Genomic DNA, 27312 nt, shown 5'->3' on the forward strand with positions numbered 1-27312 from the left:
AGTTAATCAAATAACCCCTTTTAATGGATCCTCAAAGAACCTTTGGAATAAACTTTTGGGGTTAATTTCTGAACTACGCCCCTATTATTATTATTATTAATAATTAATAATTATTAATAATAATAATACGAAAAACAATAACACTATATTTTAATTGTCAGTGTTTATTATGATTTTAGTGGCAAAGTAGAATATTTTTTTTTTTAAATATGAGGTAAAAGCAGAGCTCCAGGTCCAATGGGTACATCCTCTGGCGTGTTGATGTTAATGTCTTGATGTTCTCCGTATCCATAGCCAGAATGATTTTGCAGTGCAAGGTGTTCAAACAGGTTTCCTGTTATATTCATCAGAGCTGTAGGGAGGGTGAAGTCTGTGAATCCCAAAAATAGTAATTATACAGATGATTAACAAAACATGCACACAACAGTATTCATACCTTGTTTTTGTGTTAAATGTGAATGAAAAAAAACTGTTTTGATAATGGTTTTCATACACATACCTTGTCCATAATATAGAGGCCTATGGGATATTCATTCGCTCCACAAAAGCCGCAGCCCTACTACTTCAAGGTCTCAGAGTATGTGATGCACTGCTAACTAGCTAGCCATTTCACACCGGTTACACTTACCCCCTTTGACCTCCTCCTTCTCCGCAGTAATCCAGGTCAACAGCATCAATGTAACAGTGTTGCCTCCGCGAGAGAGAGAGAGATAATTGCATTGTACTTTATTGACTGAAATGCTGAACCACTACACTGCTTTGGCAAAATCTACAAATTGTATTTCATGCCAATAAAGCAATCTGAATTTGAGAGAGGGAAGCTTAGCCCTTTCTACCCTATACCCAGTATACCTTACCCACAGAGAGAGACTACACCAGACTATTTGGCCCTACCTAACCCAGAGACTAACCCAGTCCAGTCCACCCTAGCTCACCCAGAGAGAAACCACCCCAGCCCAGTGTCACCCTAGCTCACCCAGAGAGAGACTATGGCCCAGCCCAGTCTCCCCAACTAACCCACTCTACATAAGTAGTGCTGAGCGATAAGTGCTTTTTGAGGATGGTTGGTTTCGGTTTGATAATTTTTCTAAACATTAAATGCACTATGCATTATGTGGGTTGAATGCTGTAACAACACAGAATAAAACTATTAATAAAAGTCCATGATGGTAGTGACTTCTCATGACTGCTTATCACTTATTAACCATAATTTATTCACATTACTTTAATGAAATATTTCAGTTGTTGTGTATATTACATTTGTTTTATTTGATGACTGTATTATTTCATTCAAGTCAGCATCTCATCTCTATGACTGCTGAATACCAACTATCAATCATGTATGTTCAGGTATAGTTAACTTGCAAAGCAACTGCTCTATCCCTCTCGATCGCACATTCTTCTGTTTCTTTTATGTAGCAGCCAAGTAGGCGCACAATGGATTATGGTAATTGTAGTGAATTACCACATTTTCTCTGCTAAACTATGTAGAATATTATAGAACTGTGTAGAACTTCCTACTACGTCGCACGGTGTGCGCATTGAGCTCAACACTATCCAGAAGACCCATTCCTCCAAGCTTTTATCCTGTATTCCAGGGGTGGGCAATTCCAGTCCTCGAGGACTTGATTGGTGTCACAGTTTTGCCTGAGTCCCAGCTAACACACTTGACTCCAATAATCACCTAATCATGATCTTCAGTTTAGAATGCAATTTGATTAATCAGCTGTGTTTGCTAGGGATGGAGAAAAAGTGTGACACCAATCAGGCCCCTGAGGACTGGAGTTGCCCACCCCTGTTCTATTCTCTTCCCATAATTCTTAGCATCAGGAAGATACAGAAGCACTTTACACTGCTAAACCTGCCTGTGTGAATCAACTCCACTGCATTTGAGGGGTTTGTGTGTGTCCTGTGCTCCCTCTCCGGCCTCTAGGTCACCAGGCTGCTCGTTATGACGCACACCTGTCACCATCATTACGCGCACCAGCGCACCCCTAGAGTCGAATGAGGCACCCGTGCGTCAATCTGTCAGTTTAAGCCAGAGATATGTTTTTTTTAATGGACTGTGTCTCAATCTACTGCATCCCCCAATGTCGGGCCTTCCGTATCTTCTCACAAAAACATATGTAGTGTCCGAACAGTATGACCCCTCTATGGTAAGATGAGACTCTCACAAAGTGTCACGGGACTCGTCTGAAGGTAACCTGGCACTGGTTAAAAAAATGAATGGAAGTAGTTTTGGGGCGAAATATCTCATAGATATAGGGCAGACACTTCAAAACCATAAATAAAAAATCTGTTTTGCCATTTATGAATGTGTTATTCAATGCGTTTCTATGGGCTATAGCTGTCACGTTCTGACCTTAGTTCTTTTGTATTTTCTTTGTTTTAGTATGGTCAGGGCGTGAGTTGGGTGGGTTATCTATGTTTTGTGTTTCTATGTTGGGTTTTTCGTTTGGCCTGATATGGTTCTCAATCAGAGGCAGGTGTTAGTCATTGTCTCTGATTGGGAACCATATTTAGGTAGCCTGTTTTCTGTTGTGTTATGTGGGTGGTTGTCTTCCGTGTCTGTGTGTTCCACACGGAACTGTTTCGGTTTTCAGTAGTTCACTTTATTGTTTTGTATCTCAGTGTTCAGTTTGTTCTATTAAAGATTCATCATGAACACTTACCACGCTGCGCTTTGGTCCTCCTCTCTTTCTCCAGACGAAGATCGTTACAATAGCAGTAAAGGCTATTGCAGTAAATTGCAGTAAATTTTTATTAAATCATTTGTAAATCATTTTTTAGGAGTCCTAAAATTCCAAATCAAATAGCTGAGATGGTATGACTATCTTTAAACAATTCCATATGCCACCCCCCCTCACACACACACACAAAGGTTGGACTTCATACTCTTCAAAGAATATCTTCAACGGAAAAAACACTGACTTTGCTGATAACTACTTTATTGAGGGAAAATATACTTACGACTGTGATATGTGTTGTCTCACCTAGCTATATTAAGATTCATTCACTAATTGTAAGTAATTTTGGATACGAGCTTCTACTAAATTACTCAAATGTAAATGCCTATGAAGCTTGTCATATTTTTCCTTTATCTAACCAGACACGTGTTATTGAGATCTTAATCTGAAATGTCTTCCCTCAAACAGAGCCCTAACTAGTAAAACCCAACATCAATATGGTTGCTTCCCCTGGTAATAAAAGGTGGTGAGCGAATGGGAGAAATTAAGAGGTAAAGATGACATAACTGGTCCTAAGAAATATCATTTTTTTCCTGTAAGGTGTCAACAGAACTTTAGTGTCCTCACAACCCTCTGGGCCAGGCAGACTCCGGGAAAGGGAGCACAATCTGCATCCCAAATGGCACCCTATTTCCTACACTACTATTGCAAAACTAATGCACAATGTAGGCAATATGGTGCGATTTAGGGACAAATCCTCCAATGCAATCTGTTTAATCTTTGCAAACCCACCAAACTCAATCAGAAAGCTATGACATCACTGCCGGCAGGGTTATTCTATTACAGGAGCTAGGGCCTTCACTTCAGCTTGAACTCTTTAAACACAAAGTGACAGCGCAGTCACCTCACCCACCTCCGCTGTTCACTGTAATGTCATTACCACAGGTTCGAGGCAGAGCCGGGTCTGTCAGTAGCCGACAGGCTCCAGCAATCACATGGTGTTATCTCATTCTACAGCTGAATATTGAATCATAAACACACTCTCTCTCTCTCTGCATGGGAAACATTTGTATTGTTAATTTTACTTTTGTATAATATCTACAAGTGAAGTAGATAATAAAAATAAGTGAAATAAGCAATACAAATTAACAGTAAACATTACACTCACAAAAGTTCCATAAGAATAAAGACATTTCAAATGTCATATTATGTCTATAACGGCCTAATTCTGTTCTACATGCATTTTTTGGTGTTTTACGTTGTCTCTCTCTCTCTCTGTCACACACACACACACACACACACACACACCACTCCTCTGCTTTTCTTCTGTTTCCTGGTTGACCATTCTAATCAGCTATGTCATTAAGACCTAAGAGGAGCATTTACAAAGAGTAGTGTGTGTGTGTGTGTGTGTGCGTGTGTGCACGGCTGTGTCCTTCCTCTCTCTTTCTCTGCCTCTCTCTCTCTCTGCCTCGCTCTCTCTTTCAGCTCCTAATTTCTCTCTCTCTGTCTCTTCCAACCCCTAATTTCTCTCTCTGTCTCTTCCAGACCCTAATTTCTCTCTCTCTGTCTCTTCCAACCCCTAATTTCTTTCTCACTGTCTCTTCCAGACCCTAATTTCTCTCTGTCTCTTCCAGACCCTAATTTCTCTCTCTCTTTCTTCCAGACCCTAATTTCTCTCTGTCTCTTCTGTCTCTGAACAGGGAGTACAGGAGGGGGCTGAGAACGCACCCTTGTGGGGCCCCAGTGTTGAGTATCAGCGGAGTGGAGATGTTTCCTAAATTCACCAATCAGGCCCATCAGGAAGTCCAGGACCAAGTTGCACAGGGCAGGGTCAAGACCCGGGGACTCAAGCTTAATGATACGCTTGGAGGGTACTATGGTGTTTAACACTGAGCTGTAAATGAACAGCATTCTTACATGTACATAGATATTCCTCTTGTCCAGATGGGATAGGGCAGTGTGCAGTGTGATGGCGATTGCATTGTCTGTGGACCTATTGGGGCGGTAAGCAAATTGAAGTGGGTCTAAGGTGACAGGTAGGGTGGAGGTGATATTATCCTTGACTAGTCTCTAAAAGCACTTCATGATGACGGAAGTGAGTGCTACGGGGGCGATGGCCATTTAGTTCAGTTACCTTAGCTTTCTTGGGAACAGGAACAATGGTGGCCATCTTGAAGCATGCGGGGACAGCAGACTCGGATAGGGATTGATTGAATATGTCCGTAAAAACACAGCAGCCAGCTGATCTCCGCATGCTCTGAGGATGCGGCTAGGGATGCCGTCTGGGCTGGCAGCCTTGCGAGGGTTAACACGTTTAAATGTTTTACTCACATTGGCCACGGAGAAGGAGAGCCCACAGTCTTTGGTAGGGGTCTGCGTCAGTGGCACTGTATTGTCCTCAAAGCGCGCAAAGTTTACTTTGTCTGGAAGCAAGACGTCGATGCCCGCAACGGGGCTGGTTTTCTTTTTGTAATCTGTGATTGTCTGTAGACCCTGCCACATACATCTCATCGCCGTTGGATACTGACACTTTGATGTTTGATTGCCTTATGGATGGAATTCTACACTGTTTGTATTTGGCCATATTCCCAGTTGCCTTGTCATGATTAAATGCGGTGGTAAGTGCTTTCAGTTGTGTGCAAATGCTGCCATCAATCCACGGTTACTGGTTAGGGAAGGTTTTAATAGTCACAGTGGGTACAACATCTCCTATACACTTCCTTATAAACTCGCTCACCGAGTCAGTTTATGTTGTTATCTGAGGCTACCCGGAACATATCCCAGTCCACGTGATCGAAGCAATTTTGAAGCGTGGAATCCAATTGGTAAGACCAGCGTTGGATAGACCTAAGCACCGACGTTTCCTGTTTTAGTTTCTGCCTTTAGGAGGGGAGCAACAAGACGGAGTCATGGTCAGATTTGCCAAAAGGAGGGCGGGAGAGGGCCTTGTATGCATCGCGGAAGTTAGAGTAGCAATGGTCGAGCGTGTTACTCGCTCATGTACTGCAATCGATAAGCTGATAGAATTTAGGTAGCCTTGTTCACAAATTAGCTTTGTTAAAATCCCCAGCTACAATAAATTGAATACGGGATGATCTGTGTTCAATACAGGATTAAAACAAACTGTAGCTAGCCTTCTGGTCATGCGCCTCTAACAAACAGGACACAACAAGTGACTCTGATTCAAAATGGCCGTACTTCTTCATTACACAAAAGACAAACCCTCAACCAATTTCTAAAGACTGTTGACATCCAGTGGAAGCGGTAGGAACTGCAAGAAGGTCAATTAGAAAGCTGTATTCCCAGTGAAAATCCATTGAAAAGAGAGTGAAAAAAAAGAATCTGAATGGTTTGTCCTCGGGGTTTCGCCTGCTAAATAAGTTCTGTTATACTCACAGACATGATTCAAACAGTTTTAGAAACTTCAGAGTGTTTTCTATCCAAATCCACAATTTGGAATTTAACAATATGCATATCTTATCTTCTGGGGATGAGTAGCTGGCAGTTGAATTTGGGTATGCTTTTCATCCAAATGTGAAAATGCTGCCCCCTATCCTAGAGAAGTTAAAAGAATGAACACTGAACAAACTAACCAAACGAACGAAACGTGAAGCGCTGACAGGCAACTACACATAGACAAGAACCCACGAACACAAAAGGGAAAATGGCTACCTAAATATGATCCCCAATCAGAGACAACGATAAACAGCTGCCTCTGATTGGGAACCATATCAGGCCACCATAGACATACAAATACCTAGACCTACAAAACCCCTAGAACTACAAAAACCCTAGACAATACAAAACTAGCATACCCACCCTCTTCACACCCTGACCTAACCAAAATATAAAGAAAACATAGATATCTAAGGTCAGAGCGTGACACCAGCACAAAAACATCCTGTGGCATACTGCATTAGCATCGAATGCATTAGCACCGCAATATACAACTTTTCAGGGAAGTTAGAAACCAGTATTCAAAAGGCAGTTATAAAAGCCAAAGGCTAGCTTTTTAAAACAGAAATTTGCATCCTGTAGCACAAACTCCAAAAAGATCTAATTGATCATTTCAATAAGCATTTTTCTACGGCTGGCCATGCTTTCCACCTGGCTACCCCTACCCCGGTCAACAGCTCTGCATCCCCTGCAGCAACTTGCCCAAGCCTCCCCCATTTCTCCTTCACCCAAATCCAGATAGCTGATGTTCTGAAAGAGCTGCAAAATCTGGCCCCTTACAAATCAGCTAGGTTAGAGAATATGGACCCTCTCTTTCTAAAATTATATGCCGCAATTTTGCAACCCCTATTACTGTTCAAACTGTCTTTCGTATAGTCTGAGATCCCCAAAGATTGGAAAGCTGCCGCGGTCATCCCCCTCTTCAAAGGGGGAGACACTCTAGACCCAAACTGTTACAGACCTATATCTATCCGACCCTGCCTTTCTAAGGTCTTCGAAAACCAAGTTAACAAACAGATCACCGACCATTTCGAATCCCACCGTACCTTCTCCACTATGCAATCTGGTTTCCGAGCTCCAATACTGTGCAGCCGTATTCATCAACCTGGCCAAGGCGTTCGACTCTGTCAATCACCACATTCTTATTGGCAGACTCAACAGCTTGGTTTCTCAAATGACTGCCTCGCCTGGTTCACCAACTACTTCTCAGACAGAGTTCAGTGTGTCAAATCGGAGGGCCTGTTGTCCGGACCTCTGGCAGTCTCTATGGGGGTGCCATAGGGTTAAATTCTCGGGCTGACTCTTTTCTCTGTATACATCATTGATGTCGCTCTTGCTGCTGGTGATTCTCTGATCCACCTCTACGCAGACGACACCATTCTGTATACTTCTGTCCCTTCTTTGGACACTGTGTTAACTAACCTCCAGACGAGCTTCAATGCCATACAACTCTCCTTCCGTGGCCTCGAACTGCTCTTAAATGCAAGTAAAACTAAATGCATGCTCTTCAACCGATCGCTGCCCGCACCTGCCCTCCCTTCTAGCATCACTACTCTGGACGATTCTGACTTAGAATACGTGGACAACTACAAATACCTAGGTGTCTGGTTAGACTGTAAACTCTCCTTCCAGACTCACATTAAGCATCTCCAATCCAAAATTAAATCTAGAATCGGCTTCCTATTTCGGAACAAAGCATCCTTCACTCATGCTGTCAAACATACCCTTGTAAAACTGACTATCCTACCGATCCTTGACTTCAGCGATGTCATTTACAAAATAGCCTCCAACACTCTACTCAGCAAATTGGATGCAGTCTATCACAGTGCCATCCGTTTTGTCACCAAAGTCCCATATACTATCCACCACTGCCACCTGTATGCTCTCCTTGGCTGGCCCTCGCTTCATATTTGTCACCAAACCTACTGGCTCCAGGTACATCTATAAGTCTTTGCTAGGTAAAGCCCCGCCTTATCTCAGCTCACTGGTCACCATAGCAGCACCCGTAGCACGCGCTCCAGCAGGTATATCTCACTGGTCACCCCCAAATCCAATTCCTCCTTTGGCTGCCTTTCCTTCCAGTTCTCTGCTGCCAATGACTGGAACGAATTGCAAAAATCACTGAAGCTGGAGACTCATATCTCCCTCACTAACTTTAAGCATCAGCTGTCAGAGCAGCTTACAGACCATTGCACTTGTACATAGCCCACCTGTAAATAACCCATCCAACTACCTCATCCCCATGTTGTTATTTTTTTTCTCCTTTGCACCCCAGTATTTCTACTTGCACATTCATCTTCTGCACATATATCACTCCAGTGTTTAATTTCTAAATTGTAAATACTTCGCCACTACGGCCTATTTATTGCCTTACCTCCCTAATCTTACCTCATTTGCACACAATGTACTGTATGTAGACTTTTCTATTGTGTTATTGACTGTACGTTTTTTTATTCCATGTGTAACTCTGTGTTGTTGTTTGTGTCTCACTGCTTTGCTTTATCTTGGCCAGGTCGCAGTTGTAAATGAGAACGTGTTCTCAACTGACCTACCTAGTTAAATAAAGGTGACCTTTTTTTTTTTTAAACACCATGAGTCGTTGATCATGAAACATACACCCCTGCCCTTCTTCTTACCGGAGAGATGTTTATTCCTGTCGGCGCGATGCACTGAAATTCCCGTTGACTGTACTGACTCCGACAGCATGTCCCAAGCTAGCCATGTTTCTGTGAAACAGAGTATGTTACAATCCCGGATATCTCTTTGGAAAGCAACTCTTGTCCTAATTTTGTCGACTTTGTTAACTAGGGACTGGACATTAGCGAGTAATATACTCGGAAGCGGTGGGTGGTGTGTGCGCATCCGAAGCCTCATTAGAAGACCGCTCCGGCACCCTCTCCTCCGGCGGTGTTGTTTTGGGTCGGCCTCTGGCATCAGTTCGAATGCTCTAGGATGTGCAGATGAAGGATCCTCTTTGGGAAAGTCGTATTCCTGGTCTTAGTGCTGGTAAGTTGACGTCTCTTTGATATTAAATAGTTATTCCCGGCTGTATGTAATAACGCTTAAAGTTTTCTGGGCTAACAATGTAAGAAATAATACATAAAAAACGAAATACTGCACAGTTTCCTAAGGACTAGAAGAGAAGCTGCCATCTCTATCGGCGCCGTCTTTGTTAAGTGATGCAACCACCACTGTGCTTGAAAATATGGAGAGTGGTACTCAGTAATAGTGTTGGATTGGATTTGCCACAAACATAACACTTTGTATTCAGAACAAAAGTTAATTGCTTTGCCACCTTTTTTGCAGTGTTACTTTAGTGCCTTTTTGCAAACAGGATGCATGTTTTGGAATATTTTTTATTCTGTACGGGCTTCCTTTTCACTCTGTCAATTAGGTTAGTGTTATGCAGTAACTACAATGTTGATCCCTCCTCAATTTTCTCCTATCACAGCCATTAAACTCTGTAACTGTTTTAAAGTCACCTTTGGCCTCACTGTGAAATCCCTGAGCGCTTTCCTTCCTTTCCGGCAACTGAGTTAGGAAGGACACTTGTATCTTTGTAGTGACTGGGTGTATTGGTACACCATCCAAAGTGTAATTAATAACTTCAACATGCTCAAAGGGATATTCAATGTCTGCTTTTTTATTTTTTGGGCCATCTACCAATACATTAGGTGCCCTTGTTTGTGAGTCATTGGAACACCTCCCTGGTCTTTTTGGTTGAATCTGTGTTTGAAATTCACTGCTCGACTGAGGAACCTTACAGATAATTGTATGTGTGGGGCACAGAGATGTAGTCATAAAAAATAATGTTAACCTGTCTAGGACTGGGGTTCCGCTAGCAAACCCCGTTCCGCTAGCGGAACCCCTCGCCAACTGCCAATAAAATTGCAGGGCGCCAAATACAAAACAACAGAAATCTCATAAATCAAATTTCTCAAACATACAAGTATTAGGCACCATTTTAAAGATACAATTATTGTTAATCCAGCCACAGTGTCTGATTTAAAAAATGCTTTACAGCGAAAGCTCCACAAACGATTATGTTAGGTCACCACCAAGTCACAGATAAACCCAGCCATTTTTCCCGCCAAAGAGAGGAGTCACAAAAAGCACAAATAGAGAAAAAATGAATCACTAACCTTTGATGATCTTCATCAGATGACACTCATAGGACTTCATGTTACACAATACATGGATGTTTTGTTCGGTAAAGTTCATATTTATATCCAAAAATCTTATTTTACATTGGCGTGTTAAATTCAGTAGTTCCAAAACTTGCAGTGATATTGCAGAGACCCACATGAATTCACAGAAATACTCATAATAAATATTGATGAAAATACAGCTATTATACATGAAACTTTAGATACACTTCTCCTTAATGCAACCGCTGTGTCAGATTTCAAAAAAACTTTACGGAAAAAGCATAATCTGAGAACGGCGCTCAGAGCCCAAAACAGCCAGAGAAATATCTGCCATGTTGGGTAGTCAACATTATTCATAAAGAAAATTATAAAAATTCACTTACCTTTGATGATCTTCATCAGAATGCACTCCCAGGAATCGCAGTTCCACAATAAATGCTTGTTTTGTTCGATAATGTCCATCATTTATGTCCATTTATGTTCAATAGCTTCTTTTGTTAGGGAGTTTGGTAAACAATCCAAAAAAGCGATCTGGTCCATTCGGACGAAACGTTCAAAAAGTTATATTACAGGTCAAAGAAACTTGTCAAACTAAGTATAGAATCAATCTTTAGGATGTTTTTATCATAACTGTTCAATATTGTTCCAACCGGAGAATTCTATTGTCTGTAGAAAAGCACTGGAACGAGAGAAACCTCTCAAGTGAAAGCGCGTGACTGAGAACGAGGCTGTAGGCAGACCCCTTAGTAAAACATCTCTCATCCGGCCCCCCTTCACATGAGCAGCCTGAAACCACATTCTAAAAATGGTTGACTTCTAGTGGAAGCCTTAGGAAGTGAAAAAATACCCATATCCCAAAGTGTATTCGATTGGGGTGAGTTTAAAAACTACAAACCTCAGATTTTCCACTTCCTGTTTGGATTTTTTCTCAAGTTTTTGCCTGCCATATGAGTTCTGTTATACTCACATACATGATTCAAACAGTTTTAGAAACTTCAGAGTGTTTTCTATCCAATACTAATAATGCATATATGCATATATTAGCATCTGGGGCTGAGTAGGAGGCAGTTCACTCTGGGCACGCAATTCATCCAAAAGTGAAAATGCTGCCCTCTATACCAAACAAGTTTTAAACACTATTATTGCACACAGAGTGAGTCTATGCAACTTATTATGTTAACCAGGTAATACGGTCCAACCTGCTGTGTCAGCTGACTTAGATATGCTGCTTCAGGCAACTTGCAGACTTGTTTACGTGTTGATGTGCGTTTTGTTGCCAACCTTACTTTGCTACCTGAAAACTTTACGGTGTTACTTTTTAACTTCTTATGGCTGCAGGGGCAGTATTGAGTAGCTTGGATGAAAGGTGCACAGAGGTGCCCATAGTAAACTGCCTGCTCCTCAGTCCCAGTTGATAATATATGCATATTATTATTCGTATTGGATAGAAAACACTCTGGGGTTTCTAAAACTGTTTGAATGATGTCTGTGAGTATAACAGAACTCATATGGCAGGCAAAAACCTGAGAAAAAATCCAAACAGGAAGTGGGAATTCTGAGGTTGGTCGATTTTCAACCAAGACCCTATTGAATACACAGTGGGATATGGATGAGTTTGCACTTCCTACGGCGTCCACTAGATGTCAACAGTCTGTAGAACCTTGTCTGATGCCTCTACTGTGAAGTGGGGCCAAAGGAGACAGGAATTAGTCAGGTCTATCATGACCTGACCATGCTCTGACCATGCACGTTCACATGAGAGGGAGCTCTGTTCCATTGCACATCTGAAGTCAATGTAATTCTCCGGTTGGAACGTTACTGAAGATTTATGTTAAAAACATTCTAAAGATTGATTCAATACATCGTTGGACATGTTTCTACTGACTGTTACGGAACTTTTTGACATTTCGTCTGCTTTTAGTGAACGCGCTTCCTGACTTTGGATTTGTTTACCAAACACGCTAACAAAAATAGCTATTTGGACATAAATGATGGACATTACCGAACAAAACGAAAATTTCTTGTGGAACTGGGAGTCCTGGGAGTGCATTCCGACGAAGATCAGCAAAGGTAAGTGAAGATTTATAATGCTTTTTACGAGTTTTGTTGACGGCACAATTTGGCGGGTAACTGTATGGCTTCCTTTTGTGGCTGAACGCTGTTCAGCTTTTTGAAATCTGACACAGCGGTTGCATTAAGAACAAGTTTATCTTTAATTCAATGTAAACATGTATCTTTCATCAAAGTTTATGATGAGTATTTATGTTATTTGACGTGGCTCTGCAATTTCTCCGGATATTTTGGAGGCATTTCTGAACATGGCGCCAATGTAAACTGAGGTTTTTGGATATAAATATGAACTTAATCGAACAAAACATTTATGTATTGTGTAACATGAAGTCCTATGAGTGTCATCTGATGAAGATCATCAAAGGTTAGTGATTAATTTTATCTCTATTTGTGCTTTTTGTGACTTCTCTCTTTGGCGGGAAAAATGGCTGGGTTTATCTGTGATTTTGCGGTGACCTAACATAATCGTTTGTGGAGCTTTCGCTGTAAAGCCTATTTGAAATCGGACACTTTGGTGGGATTAACAACAAGATTACCTTTAAAATGCAATAAGATACATGTATGTTTGAGGAATTTTAATTATGAGATTTCTGTTGTTTGAATTTGGCGCCCTGCACTTTCACTGGCTGTTGTCATATCATCCCGTTAACGGGATTGCAACCATAAGAAGTTTTAATTACCGTTTATGTTTTTAGTTTTTCCCTCATTCAACTTTTTTTCATTCAACTTTTTCACTCCGGACGCTTTATCTGGACATGGTTCGTCAGGACTTCCAACAGCCGAAGCTAAGTAGTAACATTAACATGATGCCTTCTAATTGCAGTCGCTGTACTCATAATATACAGGGGAACGATTGCCTTACGGCGGGGATAGCTGTGCTGCAAGCTCAGCTTCAGATGCAATTGTTAGGCAAGGGTAATTTCAGTGTAGGAAAGGATGAAACAGCGTCAGTGCCACCAGTAAGTACAGATAGTAACGTTAGTATAAATCCCCCCGCACGGTCCCCGCAGCCGGACAACTTTCTCATGGCTTCTGGAGGGAAATGCTGTAGGAATGCTCAACCGGTGTCGCTCATTCAGCCGACAGAAACTTTCAACCGGTTTTCCCCATTAAGCAGCGAGTCGGAGTCTGAGGCCGAGCCTTCTCTGGTCTCTACTCCTCCCGTTACGGGGTCTGAGACGCCGAAGCTTCCCACCATTAGCTCTGACAAATTGAAAACCCTAGTCATTGGCGACTCCATTACCCGCAGTATTAGATTTCAAACGAATCATCCAGCGATCATACACTGTTTACCAGGGGGCAGGGCTACCGACGTTAAGGCTAATCTGAAGATGGTGCTGGCTAAAGCTAAAACTGGTGAGTGTAGAGAGTATAGAGATATTGTTATCCACGTCGGCACCAACGATGTTAGGTTGAAACAGTCAGAGGTCACCAAGCGCAACATAGCTTCAGCCTGTAAATCAGCTAGAAAGATGTGTCGGCATCGAGGAATTATCTCTGGCCCCCTCCCAGTTAGGTGGAGTGATGAGCTCTGCAGCAGAGTCTCACAACTCAATCATTGGTTGAAAACTGTTTTCTGCCTCTCCCAAAAGATAGAATTTGTAGATAATTGGCCCTCTTTCTGGGACTCACCCACAAACAGGACCAAGCCTGGCCTGTTGAGGAGTGACGGACTCCATCCTAGCTGGAGGGGTGCTCTCATCTTAACTACCAACATAGACAGGGCTCTAACTCCTCTAGCTCCACAATGAAATAGGGTGCAGGCCAGGCTGTTAGCCAGCCTGCCAGCTTAGTGGAGTCTGCCATCCCCATTGAGACCGTGTCTGTGCCTAGACCTAGGTTGGGCAAAACTAAACATGGCGGTGTTCGCCTTAGCAATCTCACTAGAATAAAGACCTCCTCCATTCCTGCCATTATTGAAAGAGATCGTGATACCTCACATCTCAAAATAGGGCTACTTAATGTTAGATCCCTCACTTCAAAGGCAGTTATAGTCATGATCATAATCTTGATGTGATTGGCCTGACTGAAACATGGCTTAAGCCTGATGAATTTACTGTGTTAAATGAGGCCTCACCTCCTGGTTACACTAGTGACCATATCCCCCTTGCATCCCGCAAAGGCGGAGGTGTTGCTAAAATTTACGATAGCAAATTTAAATTTACCAAAAAAAACGACGTTTTCGTCTTTTGAGCTTCTAGTCATGAAATCTATGCAGCCTACTCAATCACTTTTTATAGCTACTGTTTACAGGCCTCCTGGGCCATATACAGCGTTCCTCACTGAGTTCCCTGAATTCCTATCGGACCTTGTAGTCATAGCAGATAATATTCAAATTTTTTGTGATTTTAATATTCACATGGAAAAGTCCACAGACCCACTCCAAAAGGCTTTCGGAGCCATCATCGACTCAGTGGGTTTTGTCCAACATGTCTCTGGACCTACTCACTGTCACAGTCATACTCTGGACCTAGTTTTGTCCCATGGAATAAATGTTGTGGATCTTAATGTTTTTCCTCATAATCCTGGACTATCGGACCACCATTTTATTACGTTTGCAATCGCAACAAATAATCTGCTCAGACCCCAACCAAGGAGCATCAAAAGTCGTGCTATAAATTCTCAGACAACCCAAAGATTCCTTGATGCCCTTCCAGAATCATAGCACTGAGACTGCACTTGTGAAGGTGGTAAATGACCTTTTAATGGCGTCAGACCGAAGCTCTGCATCTGTCCTCGTGCTCCTAGACCTTAGTGCTGCTTTTGATACCATCGATCACCACATTCTTTTGGAGAGATTGGAAACCCAAATTGGTCTACACGGACAAGTTCTGGCCTGGTTTAGATCTTATCTGTCGGAAAGATATCAGTTTGTCTCTGTGAATGGTTTGTCCTCTGACAAATCAACTGTAAATTTCAGATGACACACAGCTGTACATTTCAATGAAACATGGTGAAGCCCCAAAATTGCCCATGCTAGAAGCCTGTGTTTCAGATATAAGGAAGTGGATGGCTGCAAACTTTCTACTTTTAAACTCGGACAAAACAGAGATGCTTGTTCTAGGTCCCAAGAAACAAAGAGATCTTCTGTTGAATCTGACAATTAATCTTGATGGTTGTACAGTCGTCTCAAATAAAGCTGTGAAGGACCTCGGCGTTACTCTGGACCCTGATCTCTCTTTTGACGAACATATCAAGACTGTTTCAAGGACAGCTTTTTTCCATCTACGTAACATTGCAAAAATCAGAAACTTTCTGTCCAAAAATTATGCAGAAAAATGTATCCATGCTTTTGTTACTTCTAGGTTAGACTACTGCAATGCTCTACTTTCCGGCTACCCGGATAAAGCACTAAATAAACTTCAGTTAGTGCTAAATACGGCTGCTAGAATCCTGACTAGAACCAAAAAATGTGATCATATTACTCCAGTGCTAGCCTCCCTACACTGGCTTCCTGTTAAGACAAGGGCTGATTTCAAGGTTTTACTGCTAACCTACAAAGCATTAAATGGGCTTGCTCCTACCTATCTTTCCGATTTGGTCCTGCCGTACATACCTACACGTACGCGACGGTCACAAGACGCAGGCCTCCTAATTGTCCCTAGAATTTCTAAGCAAACAGCTGGAGGCAGGGCTTTCTCCTATAGAGCTCCATTTTTATGGAATGGTCTGCCTACCCATGTGAGAGACGCAGACTCGGTCTCAACCTTGAAGTCTTTACTGAAGACTCATCTCTTCTGTAGGTCATATGATTGAGTGTAGTCTGGCCCAGGAGTGTGAAGGTGAACGGAAAGGCTCTGGAGCAACGAACCGCCCTTGCTGTCTCTGCCTGGCTGGTTCCCCTCTCTCCACTGGGATTCTCTGCCTCTAACCCTATTACAGGGGCTGAGTCACAGGCTTACTGGTGCTCTTCCATGCCGTGCCTTACTGGTGCTCTTCCATGCTGTGGATGTGCGTCACTTGAGTGGGTTGAGTCACTGACGTGATCTTCCTGTCTGGGTTGGCGCCCCCCCTTGGATTGTGCCGTGGCGGAGATCTTTGTGGGCTATACTCGGCCTTGTCTCAGGATGGTAAGTTGGTGGTTGAAGTTATCCCTCTAGTGGTGTGGGGGCTGTGCTTTGGCAAAGTGGGTGGGGTTATATCCTGCCTGTTTGGCCCTGTCCGGGGGTATCATCGGATGGGGCCACAGTGTCCCCTTGATCCCTCCTGTCTCAGCCTCCTGTATTTATGCTGCAGTAGTTTATGTGTCTGGGGGCTAGGGTCAGTCTGTTATATCTGGAATACTTCTCCTGTCTTATCCGGTGTCCTGTGTGAATTTAAGTATGCTCTCTCTCTTTCTCTCTTTCTTTCTCTCTCTCGGAGGACCTAAGCCATAGGACCATGCCTCAGGACTACCTGGCATGATGACTCCTTGCTGTCCCCAGTCCACCTGGCCGTGCTGCTGCTCCAGTTTCAACTGTTCTGCCTGCGGCTATGGAACCCTGACCTGTTCACCGGACGTGCTACCTGTCCCAGACCTGCTGTTTTCAACTCTCTAGACAGCAGGAGCGGTAGAGATACTCTTAATGATCGGCTATGAAAAGCCAACTGACATTTACTCCTGAGGTGCTGACTTGTTGCACCCTCGACAACTACTGTGATTATTATTATTTGACCATGCTGGTCATTTATGAACATTTGAACATCTTGGCCATGTTCTGTTATAATCGCCACCCAGCATAGCCAGAAGAGGACTGGCCACCCCTCATAGCCTAGTTCCTCTCTAGGTTTCTAGGGAGTTTTTCCTAGCCACCGTGCTTCTACACCTGCATTGCTTGCTGTTTAGGGTTTTAGGCTGGGTTTCTGTACAGCACTTTGAGATATCAGCTGATGTAAGGTTGGGACACACTAATTCATTCAAGGGTTTTTCTTTATTTTTACTATTTTCTACATTGTAGAATAATAGTGAAGACATCAAAACTATGAAAACACATATGGAATCATGTAGCAACCAAAAAAGTGTTAAACAAGTCAAAATATATTTTTGATTTTTGATTCTTCAAAGTAGCCACTCTTTGCCTTGATGACAGCTTTGCACACTTTTGGCATTCTCTTAACCAGCTTCACCTGGAATGATCTGAATACTTATGTATATGTAATATAAATGTGCAAAATTTTCTAAACCTGTTTTTGCTTCGTCATTATGGGGTATTGTGTGTAGATTGATTAGGGGAAAAAACAGTTTAATCAATTTTAGACCAAGGCTGTAACGTAACAAAACGTGGAGAAAGTCAAGGGGTCTGAATACTTTCCAAATGCACTGCATTGTGTAGACCTGTGCTGGATTCATGGCATTTTTTTATCATTCCTTTTTTCTAATTTACTTCAGGAATGATGTTGAACCCCTGCTCGGATGAAACCTCTCTCCTGGATGAAACTGATCAGTCACTCTCCCAGTGGTGGAAAAGTACACAATTGTCAAAAGTTAAGATGCCTTAATAGAAAAGGACTCAAGTAAAAATGAAAGTCACCCAGTAAAATACTATTTGAGTAAAAGTCAAAAACCATTTGGTTTTAAATATACTTAAATATCAAATTTACATGTAATTACTAAAATACACTTAAGTATCAAAAGTAAAAGTATAAATCATTTCAAATTCTTTGTATTACGCATATCAGATGGCACCATTTAAAACATTTTTTTTTTTTAATGTATGGATATCCAGGGGCACACTCCAACACGCAGACATCATTTACAAACAAAGCATGTGTGTTTACTGAGTCCACCAGATCAGAGGCAGTAGGGATGACCAGGGATGTTCTCTTGATAAGTGTGTGTGGACCATTTTCCTGTCCTGCTTAGCATTCAATATGTAACGAGTAGTTTTGGGTGTCAGGGAAAATGTATGGAGTAAAAAGTACATTATTTTATTTAGGAATGTAGTGAAGTAAAAATAAGTTGTCAAAAATATAAATAGTAAAGTACAGATACCCACCGCCCCCAAAACTACTTAAGTATAAATACTTGAAAGTACTACTTAAGTACTTTACACCACTGCACTCTTCCCCCATCCTCACCTCCAGGTATTCCTGGCTGACCATGTTAGTGCTGCATAAACTATTGGAGCCAATGCAAACACAACACTATTTAGGATATCTAGTTTATTCAATTGGTATACTGACTTGTTTTTTGAAAGAAATCTTGAACATATTGCAAAGCAATTGTGTTCCCACAGGTACCCTGTTTATAGTGTCTGTAGGCTATCCAAGGCTTTAAAAGAAATCAAGACAACTACTAGACATTTACACAATTGTATTTATTTCACCTTTCATGCTACACAAAGATAAATGGAATACATTTTTAGGAACTAATTAAATCTGTTTGTTGGACTTATTGCGTCCGTTACTGAAATGGTAGTTCCAATTTGGATGTTTTATGTAGTCTAATGTATTAATCTTTCTAACCCTGGCAGTCATTGTGAATGCAGATTGTGCGTGAATAAAAGTTATAATATTCAGATATCCCCCGTTAGGGTGGATTCCAATAGGAATCAGACATCACTTTGAAGGCCTGCATAATGTGACTTGATGCTGGTTTTGCAGGTAACCAGCATATATTGGTATGCTGGTGATTAGCTTATGTGTCCAAAACACAGCGAAGGCTGGCCACCTGCAAAAACCCAACCAAGGAAGGTCACCAGCGAAAACACAACAAAGGCTGGTCACCAGTGAAAACACAACAAAGGCTGGCCATCAGCGAAAACACAACAAAGGCTGGCCACCAGGAAAAACATAAAGACTGGCCACCAGTGTAAACGCAACAACGGCTGGCCACCAGCAAAAACACCAGCGAAAACACAACAAAGGCTGGCCACCAGCGAAAACACAATGAAGGCTGGCCACCAGCGAAAACACAACAAAGGCTGGCCACCAGGAAAAACATAAAGACTGGCCACCAGTGAAAACACAACAACGGCTGGCCACCAGCGAAAACACAACAAAGGCTGGCCACCAGCGAAAACACAACAACGGCTGGCCACCAGCAAAAACACCAGCGAAAACACAACAAAGGCTGGCCACCAGCGAAAACACAATGAAGGCTGGCCACCAGCGAAAACACAATGAAGGCTGGCCACCAGCGAAAACACAACAAAGGCTGGCCACCAGCGAAAACACAATGAAGGCTGGTCACCAGCGAAAACACCAGCGAAAACACAACAAAGGCTGGCCACCAGCGAAAACACAATGAAGGCTGGCCACCAGCGAAAACACAACAAAGGCTGGCCACCAGCGAAAACACAATGAAGGCTGGCCACCAGCGAAAACACCACGCAAACACAACAGGCTGGCCACCAGCGAAAACACAACAAAGGCTGGCCACCAGCAAAACCACCACGAAAACACAACAAAGGCTGGCCACCAGCGAAAACACAATGAAGGCTGGCCACCAGCGAAAACACAATGAAGGCTGGCCACCAGCGAAAACACAATGAAGGCTGGCCACCAGTGTAAACGCAATAAAGGCTGGCCACCAGTGTAAACGCAACAACGGCTGGCCACTAGCGAAAACGCAACAAAGGCTGGCCACCAGCGAAAACACAACGAAGGCTGGCCACCAGTGTAAACACAACAAAGGCTGGCCACCAGTGTAAACACAACGAAGGCTGGCCACCAGTGTAAACGCAACAAAGGCTGGCCACCAGTGAAAACACAACGAAGGCTGGCCACCAGTGTAAACGCATCAACGGCTGGCCACCAGTGTAAACGCAACAATGGCTGGCCACTAGCGAAAACGCAACAAAGGCTGGCCACCAGCGAAAACACAATAAAGGCTGGCCACCAGTGAAAACACAACGAAGGCTGGCCACCAGTGTAAACGCACAAAGGCTGCCCACCAGCGAAAACCCAACAAAGGCTGGCCACCAGCGAAAACCAAACAGAGGCTGGCCACCAGCGAAAACCCAACAGAGGCTGGCCACCAGCGAAAACCCAACAGAGGCTGGCCACCAGTGAAAACACAACAAAGGCTGGCCACCAGTGAAAACACAACAAAGGCTGGTCACCAGCGAAAACGCAACAAAGGCTGGTCACCAGCGAAAACGCAACAAAGGCTGGTCACCAGCGAAAACGCAACAAAGGCTGGTCACCAGCGAAAACACAACAGTGAAAACGCAACAAAGGCTGGTCACCAGTGAAAACACAACATCTGGTCACCAGCGAAAACGCAACAGAGGCTGGCCACCAGTGAAAACACAACAAAGGCTGGTCACCAGCGAAAACGCAACAAAGGCTGGTGAACCAGTGAAAACACAACAGTGAAAACGCAACAAAGGCTGGTCACCAGTGAAAACACAACATCTGGTCACCAGCGAAAACGCAACAGAGGCTGGTCACCAGCGAAAACGCAACAGAGGCTGGTCACCAGTGAAAACATAACAAAGGCCTGCGAAAACACAATGAAGGCTGGTCACCAGCGAAAACACAACAGCGAAAACACGACAACGGCTGGTCACCAGTGAAAACGCAACAAAGGCTGGTCACCAGCGAAAGCACAGCAAAGGCTGGTCACCAGCGAAAGCACAACAAAGGCTGGTCAGCAGCGAAAGCACAACAAAGGCTGGTCACCAGCCTATGCTGCTCTATGCTTTTCCCCCCCAGCATGGTTACAGCCAAATCAAATACTAAGAGGGGATGTTACAGTAAGATGTTGATAGAGCGCCCTCTCCTGGTAGTTATGCTACAGTACACTGGAAATAATACTCTAACCCAGAGGTTCTTGAGCTTTTCCAGCTCGAGACTCAAATGTGAAATGTACCGTCCTCACACAACCCAAATTAAGAAACATAAATGTTTACTCATAACTCACGACCCACCTCTCACATGCTCAGGGCCCACTTAGGGTCCCAAACCATAGTTTAAGAAACCCTGCTCTAACCAATTACAAATATCCCACTTCTGATTTCTTATATTATCCCATTGGACCACATTTTCCTCCATTCCCAAACCCTTTCAGATCATAGATACAGTATGTCAGTTTCTCACATGAAGTCTGATAAAGCAGAATGACCCATATGCCAATCTATAATGTTTCAGCACATTCTATATATGAGCGGTCTTGGGTATCAGTCTGTTGGTTGCATCATGCTAAGGAGTTGGAATGATTGCACAAACAGGCCTGGGACCAGGCTATTCTTGTTCTACTTTCATCAAAATTCTGACCATTCTGAATGGGACAAGCAGGAAATGCATTAATGGCCCAGGTGTTGTTTGGCTTATAGCCTACCTCCAGCGAGGTGAGAGCAGCTGTGATCTTTATGTTCTCAATAATAAATACGGTTGTGTTCTGCTGTGAAGCCATGCTTCGACATGGCTAATCCTGTGTCACAGCAGACAGCAACTCAGTATGTAATCTGTGTCACCGCAGACAGCAACTCAGTGTATTCTCCCTCCCTCAAGACAACCAAGTCGATATATACCACAAAATAATGGTTCAGGGTGGCAGCTCATGGGTCTCCTAGTATTGTCTGTCTGCAACCCTAACCTGTCTGAGTGACTGATGGCCTCGGTAATGGTGGAAGAGAAACCACGTTTAGGTTTGATCTTTCTCAGCATGGACCACCTTCAACTCAACCATTTCCTAATAAGTCAACAGTCGTGGCAATAAATACTTTATTGTGACCACGAAAACTACACAAGATCTTGACAAGGATTACATATCACTCTGGTATTTTCAGTTTTTTCATTGGTTTCAAAATGTACATTCTTTTATCATGTATACCTACGGTAGCAACAGCTTTTTCAATAGAAAAAGACACGCAATGAAACTAGATGGCACATTTCTTACATATCGTAAAGAAGTTTCAAATACAGCACATATACAACGAAGAAAATATATATATATTTTTTGAGGGCTCAGTCAATGCAAATGCAGATCTAAAAGGCAATTCTCCACAACTGTTACAATAAGTGTTCCAAAAGCATCCAACTCCAACATCCACCAGAGTCCAACCATTCAATCACACCTGCTTTGAGACACGATCACATCATGTGCTGTACAGTCTATCGAGCTCACAGCAGCCATCAGAAAGAAAGTAGACCTTTTCAGAAGATTTTTCTTTCCTTTTTTCTATTTTTTTATTAAATTCATCCCAGCATAATAGTTCCTGAAAGTGTGCAGCACTGAATGAAGGAGCCTCCACCCCTCTGCTCTCCTCTCTCCGAGATGTGACAGAGCTGGCTTCCTGTGGACTGAACAGTAGCACTGTAGACGGAGAGAATGTGCTTATAAAATGGCATCCTATTCCTTATAAAGTGGGCAGAGGCTTAGCATCTAGGATGCCTCGCACCTTTGGACGCCTTTTCCCCATATTCTAAATGTCCAATATAAGTGCACAACGTTTGCCCAGGGCCCATAAGGGATCTTAGTGCACTATATTGTGAATAGTGTGCCATCTAAAAACAGCTAAGGTTCTGTAAATGCTCTCAACAGATAGAAGAGCCTAACACTGACTGAACACCGGCCACAGGCCATTGTCTGTGTCTCTCTTGAGTTCTCTCCCTCCTGAGGGACTAAACAGCAGCATCAGACTGAATCAGTACATGAAGCACTATCAGCGCTTACAGCTGGTGGGCGCTGTCCTGTGCTTTGAGTGGACTGGAGGGAGCAGTTCTGAACTGGGGGAGGTAGAGGGGGACACTCCTCATCCCTACCACCGACCCCTCGTCACTGTACTCACTAAACATAGAGTCCTGACTCCAGAGCAAAGGGATGCACTCAACGGACGAGCCCCCTCTCCCCAGAACCATCACCTCTTTGAGAAGCATAGCCCCTGTGTCTTCTTCCTCCTCCTCCTCCTCCTCCTCCTCCTCACTCTCCTCCTGACAGCCCATCCCCAGGTAATACAGGTCCTTCTTCTCAATTACCTCTATCCCCCCATCCCTCTCTCCTCCCAGGGCCTCATCCTCCTGTTCTGAAGTCTCGGAAAACTCCCCGACAGAGTTGTAAGAGCAGGAACGCCGTGGTTCCAGGTCCGACTCTCCAGCTCCGGAATGGGAGATCTCCAGCTCCCACAGACCTCCGGGGAAGGAGCCCGAGATGTCAGAGTTGTTGCCTGAGAAGTTGCCCTCGTCGCTGGAACTGCTGAGGCTGCCCTCCTGCTTGTAGAGGTGGTGGGGGTTGTCAGAGAGAAGCACGGTGGCGTAGGTCACTGACGGCTGGGCTGAGCTCTCCAAACTCCTGGGGAGATCTGGGAGTTGGAGGGTCTCTTCCTCCTCTGGGAGCCCAGGCACCTCTGAGTCCACACAGAGAGCTGGGGAGGAGGCTGGGATCAGGTCCTTGTCTGGGCCTGACGTAGGGGGCCCAGTCTTCTCCATGATGGTGGCCTCGGAGATGGTCTCTGAGACGAGGAGTAGTGGCCAGGCTGGCAGGCCCTCTGGGTGGCGGAACAACTGCTCCATAGTGTCAGCCTGGACAAGAAGATAGGAGGAGAGTTAGGACCACAGCAAGGTGAACAAGCCTATGGATTAGATAGTACTTTATTAATACTGTGGCAAGCTGTCCTACACAACACATGCATGTTTTGGTCTCTATGGTCTCTTACTGTTTTAGTAGCCTGCTATATCTTTAAGTGTGTTTTCATGGCTAAGTGTGTGTGGAGTAGTATTCCTGTACACCTCACCTTCCCAAAGTCAATCCCCTGAGCCCAGGAACAGTTGTTGGGGTTGGGAACATCTTTCCACATAAACTTCTTCATGCTGGGATTCAGACAGAATAGAATTTAACAACAAGGTATGGAGCCTTTCAGTCTCCAATCCAACACTCTCACTCATATACATTTACAAAGCGTAGTGTGTTTGTTTACGGATGTGTGCTTAGGTGTAACTAGGACTGAGGGCAGCATGTGTATGTGAAGTGTGCGCCTCACTCACTCACTCTCACCCCCTTTCTCCCTCGTTCTCAGAACACATTCAGCCAATCTCCATAGTAATTGAGCCCTGAGGACATTCTGTACATTGTTGAAATGTCACGTATAATTTAATTCCATTCCTAATCAATGTGTCTGACTGTGTTCCTCAGATCAATAACTACCTGGAATCACCATTTTAGTCTTAACCACCTGCACAGAGGCAAAAAACATTGATCCTCTCTTTCTAATGTCAAACACAGGCCAAAAGTACTTTCTGTAAATACACCACTGGTATAGAACAGAACACACCACTGGTATAGAACAGAACACACCACTGGTATAGAACAGAACACACCACTGGTATAGAACAGAACACACCACTGGTATAGAACAGAACACACCACTGGTATAGAACAGAACACACCACTGGTATAGAACAGAACACACCACTGGTATAGAACAGAACACACCACTGGTATTGAGTGTCTACGACTGAGCAAAAATCTGTTAGCAGTATATACAGTTTATTGTCAAATGATTAAACTTTAAATTATATTCAATAATGATGTGAAATATAATCTTACTGGTTTTGGGATATGACCAGGGTGACGAAGAGGACAATGGAGAGGAAGGCGATGATCATCAGAAGCATGTAGGCAGCAGGCCCAGCATCACCCCCCCTAAAGACTGGAGGACAGGACAACACCCTGTGTAAGTCTATCAATCAATCAATCCACATTGGATCATATTCCTATTGACAAGATGGCGCCAGAGAACAAGGCTGACGTTTTACGTATGCCTAACCAATTTTTTTTTGTTCATTTCTTTGCGTTGTTTGTAACTTATTTTGTAACTTATTTTGTACATAATGTTGCTGCTACCATCTCTTATGACCGAAAATAACTTCTGGGCATCAGAACTGCAATTACTCACCACGGACTGGCAGAATACTTTTTTTCGTTTAACGAGTCCGACGTGAATGATATACTGCTTCCCGGGAACAGGCCCAGATCCCCGTCATTTGTGTGAAGAGAAGGCGGAGAAAAAGGGACCAGAGGGCAGGCTGCCTTCTGAGAATTCGTAGCCGATCTAATAAACCCCCACTTCCTTCCATTCTGCTAGCAAACGTGCAATCCTTGGAAAATGAAATCTATGACCTACGCGGAAGATTAAACTACCAACGGGACATTCAAAACTGTAATATCTTATGCTTCACGGAGTCGTGGCTGAATGACAACATTATCAACATACAGCTGGCTGGTTATACGATGTATCGGCAGGATAGAACAGCGGCGTCTGGTAAGACAAGGGGTGGCAGACTATGTATTTTTGTAAATAACAACCGGTGCATGATATCTAAGGAAGTCTCGAGGTTTTACTCGCCTGAGGTAGAGTATCTCATGATAAGCTGTAGACCACACTATCTACCGAGACAGTTTTCATCTGTATTTTTCGTAGCTGTCTACATACCACCACAGACTGATGCTGGGACTAAGACCGCACTCTGTATTCCGCCATAAGCAGGAAAATGCTCACCCAGAGGCAGGACCTCCATCCAGGACCTCTGGATGGCATATGAAGGAAGACCCTAAAAATGGTCAAAGACTCCAGCCACCCTAGTCGTAGACTGTTCTCTCTGCTACCGGAGTCTAGGTCCAAGTGGCTTCTAAACAGCTTCCACCTCAAGCCATAACTCCTGAACATCTAATCAAATGGCTACCCAGACTATTTGCATTGCACCCCCCCTCTTTTATACCGCTGCTACTCTCTGTTATCATCTATACATAGTCACTTTAATAACTCTACCTACATGTACATATTACCTCAACTAACCGGTGGCCCTGCACATTGACTCTGTACTCCCCTGTGTATAGTCTCGCTATTGTTATTTTACTGCTGCTCTTTAATTACTTGTTACTTTTATTTCTTATTCTTACTCGTATTTCTTTTAAACTGCATTGTTGTTTAGAGGTTCATAGGTAACCATTTCACTGTAAGGTCTACACCTGTTGTATTCAGTGCATGTGACTAATAACATTTGATTTGATACCAATACATAACCCTAGAGGAAATGTTTTAAAACACTCTTATAGAATTGGCACTCAAAAAATGTGAACATATGACTTACATTATAGATGCATGCATGTCAGTGCTTTAATATACAAAATAAACACAAGCCATACTCATATGTCAAATACATAGGCTGTGTTTACACAGCCAGCCCAATTCTGATCATTTGTCCAATTATTGAAGAAAGATCTGATTGGTCAAAAGATCCAAATTGGGCTGCCAGTGTAAATGCAGCCATTGAGACATATTTTTTGGCCGGGTGTATTGTATGTTGTTCCTATCTTGAGGGAGGGCTTACCTTTAGTATACACTGGCTCACCTTCTCCATCCGCGAACACTGGATACAAAATAAACTCGTACTCATCAGTGTCATAGAAATGACCTGGGAAATATAGTCAGAGAACAGAGAGAGGCTCAGATTAGAACAGATTGAACCATATAAAGTCACAGAGAACAGAGAAACGTGCAGATTAGAACAGATTGAACCATATATAGTAACAGAGTAAAGAGAGGCTCAGATTAGAACAGATTCAACCATGTCTATAAACTCTCACTAGAGGGCGCCAGAAGCTCACAGCCAACAACCTCTCAAACTGGAACCCCAAACGGATTGAAGTGCCACAGTTTGACCAGAAGCTGTTTTAAGGGGGTATAAGCTGTTAAGGAGCATCTTGGACATAGACTTGGTACTCTGGAACCGCTTGCCGTGCGGTAGCAGAGAGAACAGTCTATGACTAGGGTGGCTGGAGTCTTAACATTTGTAGGACCTTCCTCTGACACCACCTGGTATAGAGGTCCTGGATGGCAGAAATCTTGGCCGCAGTGATATACTGCACCATACGCACTACCCTCTGTAGCGCCTTGTGGTCAGATGTCAAGCAGTTTCCATACCAAGCAGTGATGCAACCAGTCAGGATGCTCTCGATGGTGCAGCAGTATAACTTTTTGAGGATCTGAGGTCCCATGCCAAATCTTTTCTCCTGAGGGGGAATA

The 27312-nt window shown here is 43.4% G+C and overlaps 1 protein-coding gene across 1 annotated transcript in view; it reads right to left on the reverse strand.

The window, feature by feature from the left end:
• Positions 1–22001: 22001 nt before the first annotated feature.
• Positions 22002–27312, reverse strand: part of lepr (leptin receptor) — a 56774-nt gene continuing 51463 nt past the window's right edge. Inside the window, exons 17-20 of the mRNA XM_039002003.1 lie at positions 26618–26701; positions 24834–24936; positions 24022–24097; positions 22002–23809 (exon numbers count right to left, since the gene is read on the reverse strand). Of these exons, the coding sequence (XP_038857931.1) occupies positions 22961–23809; positions 24022–24097; positions 24834–24936; positions 26618–26701 (1112 nt within the window). The 3' untranslated portion in view covers positions 22002–22960. The remainder of the gene's footprint in view (positions 23810–24021; positions 24098–24833; positions 24937–26617; positions 26702–27312) is intronic.

This window comes from Salvelinus namaycush, chromosome 10 (genome assembly GCF_016432855.1).
Source record: "Salvelinus namaycush isolate Seneca chromosome 10, SaNama_1.0, whole genome shotgun sequence".
NCBI classification, from domain to species: domain Eukaryota; kingdom Metazoa; phylum Chordata; class Actinopteri; order Salmoniformes; family Salmonidae; genus Salvelinus; species Salvelinus namaycush.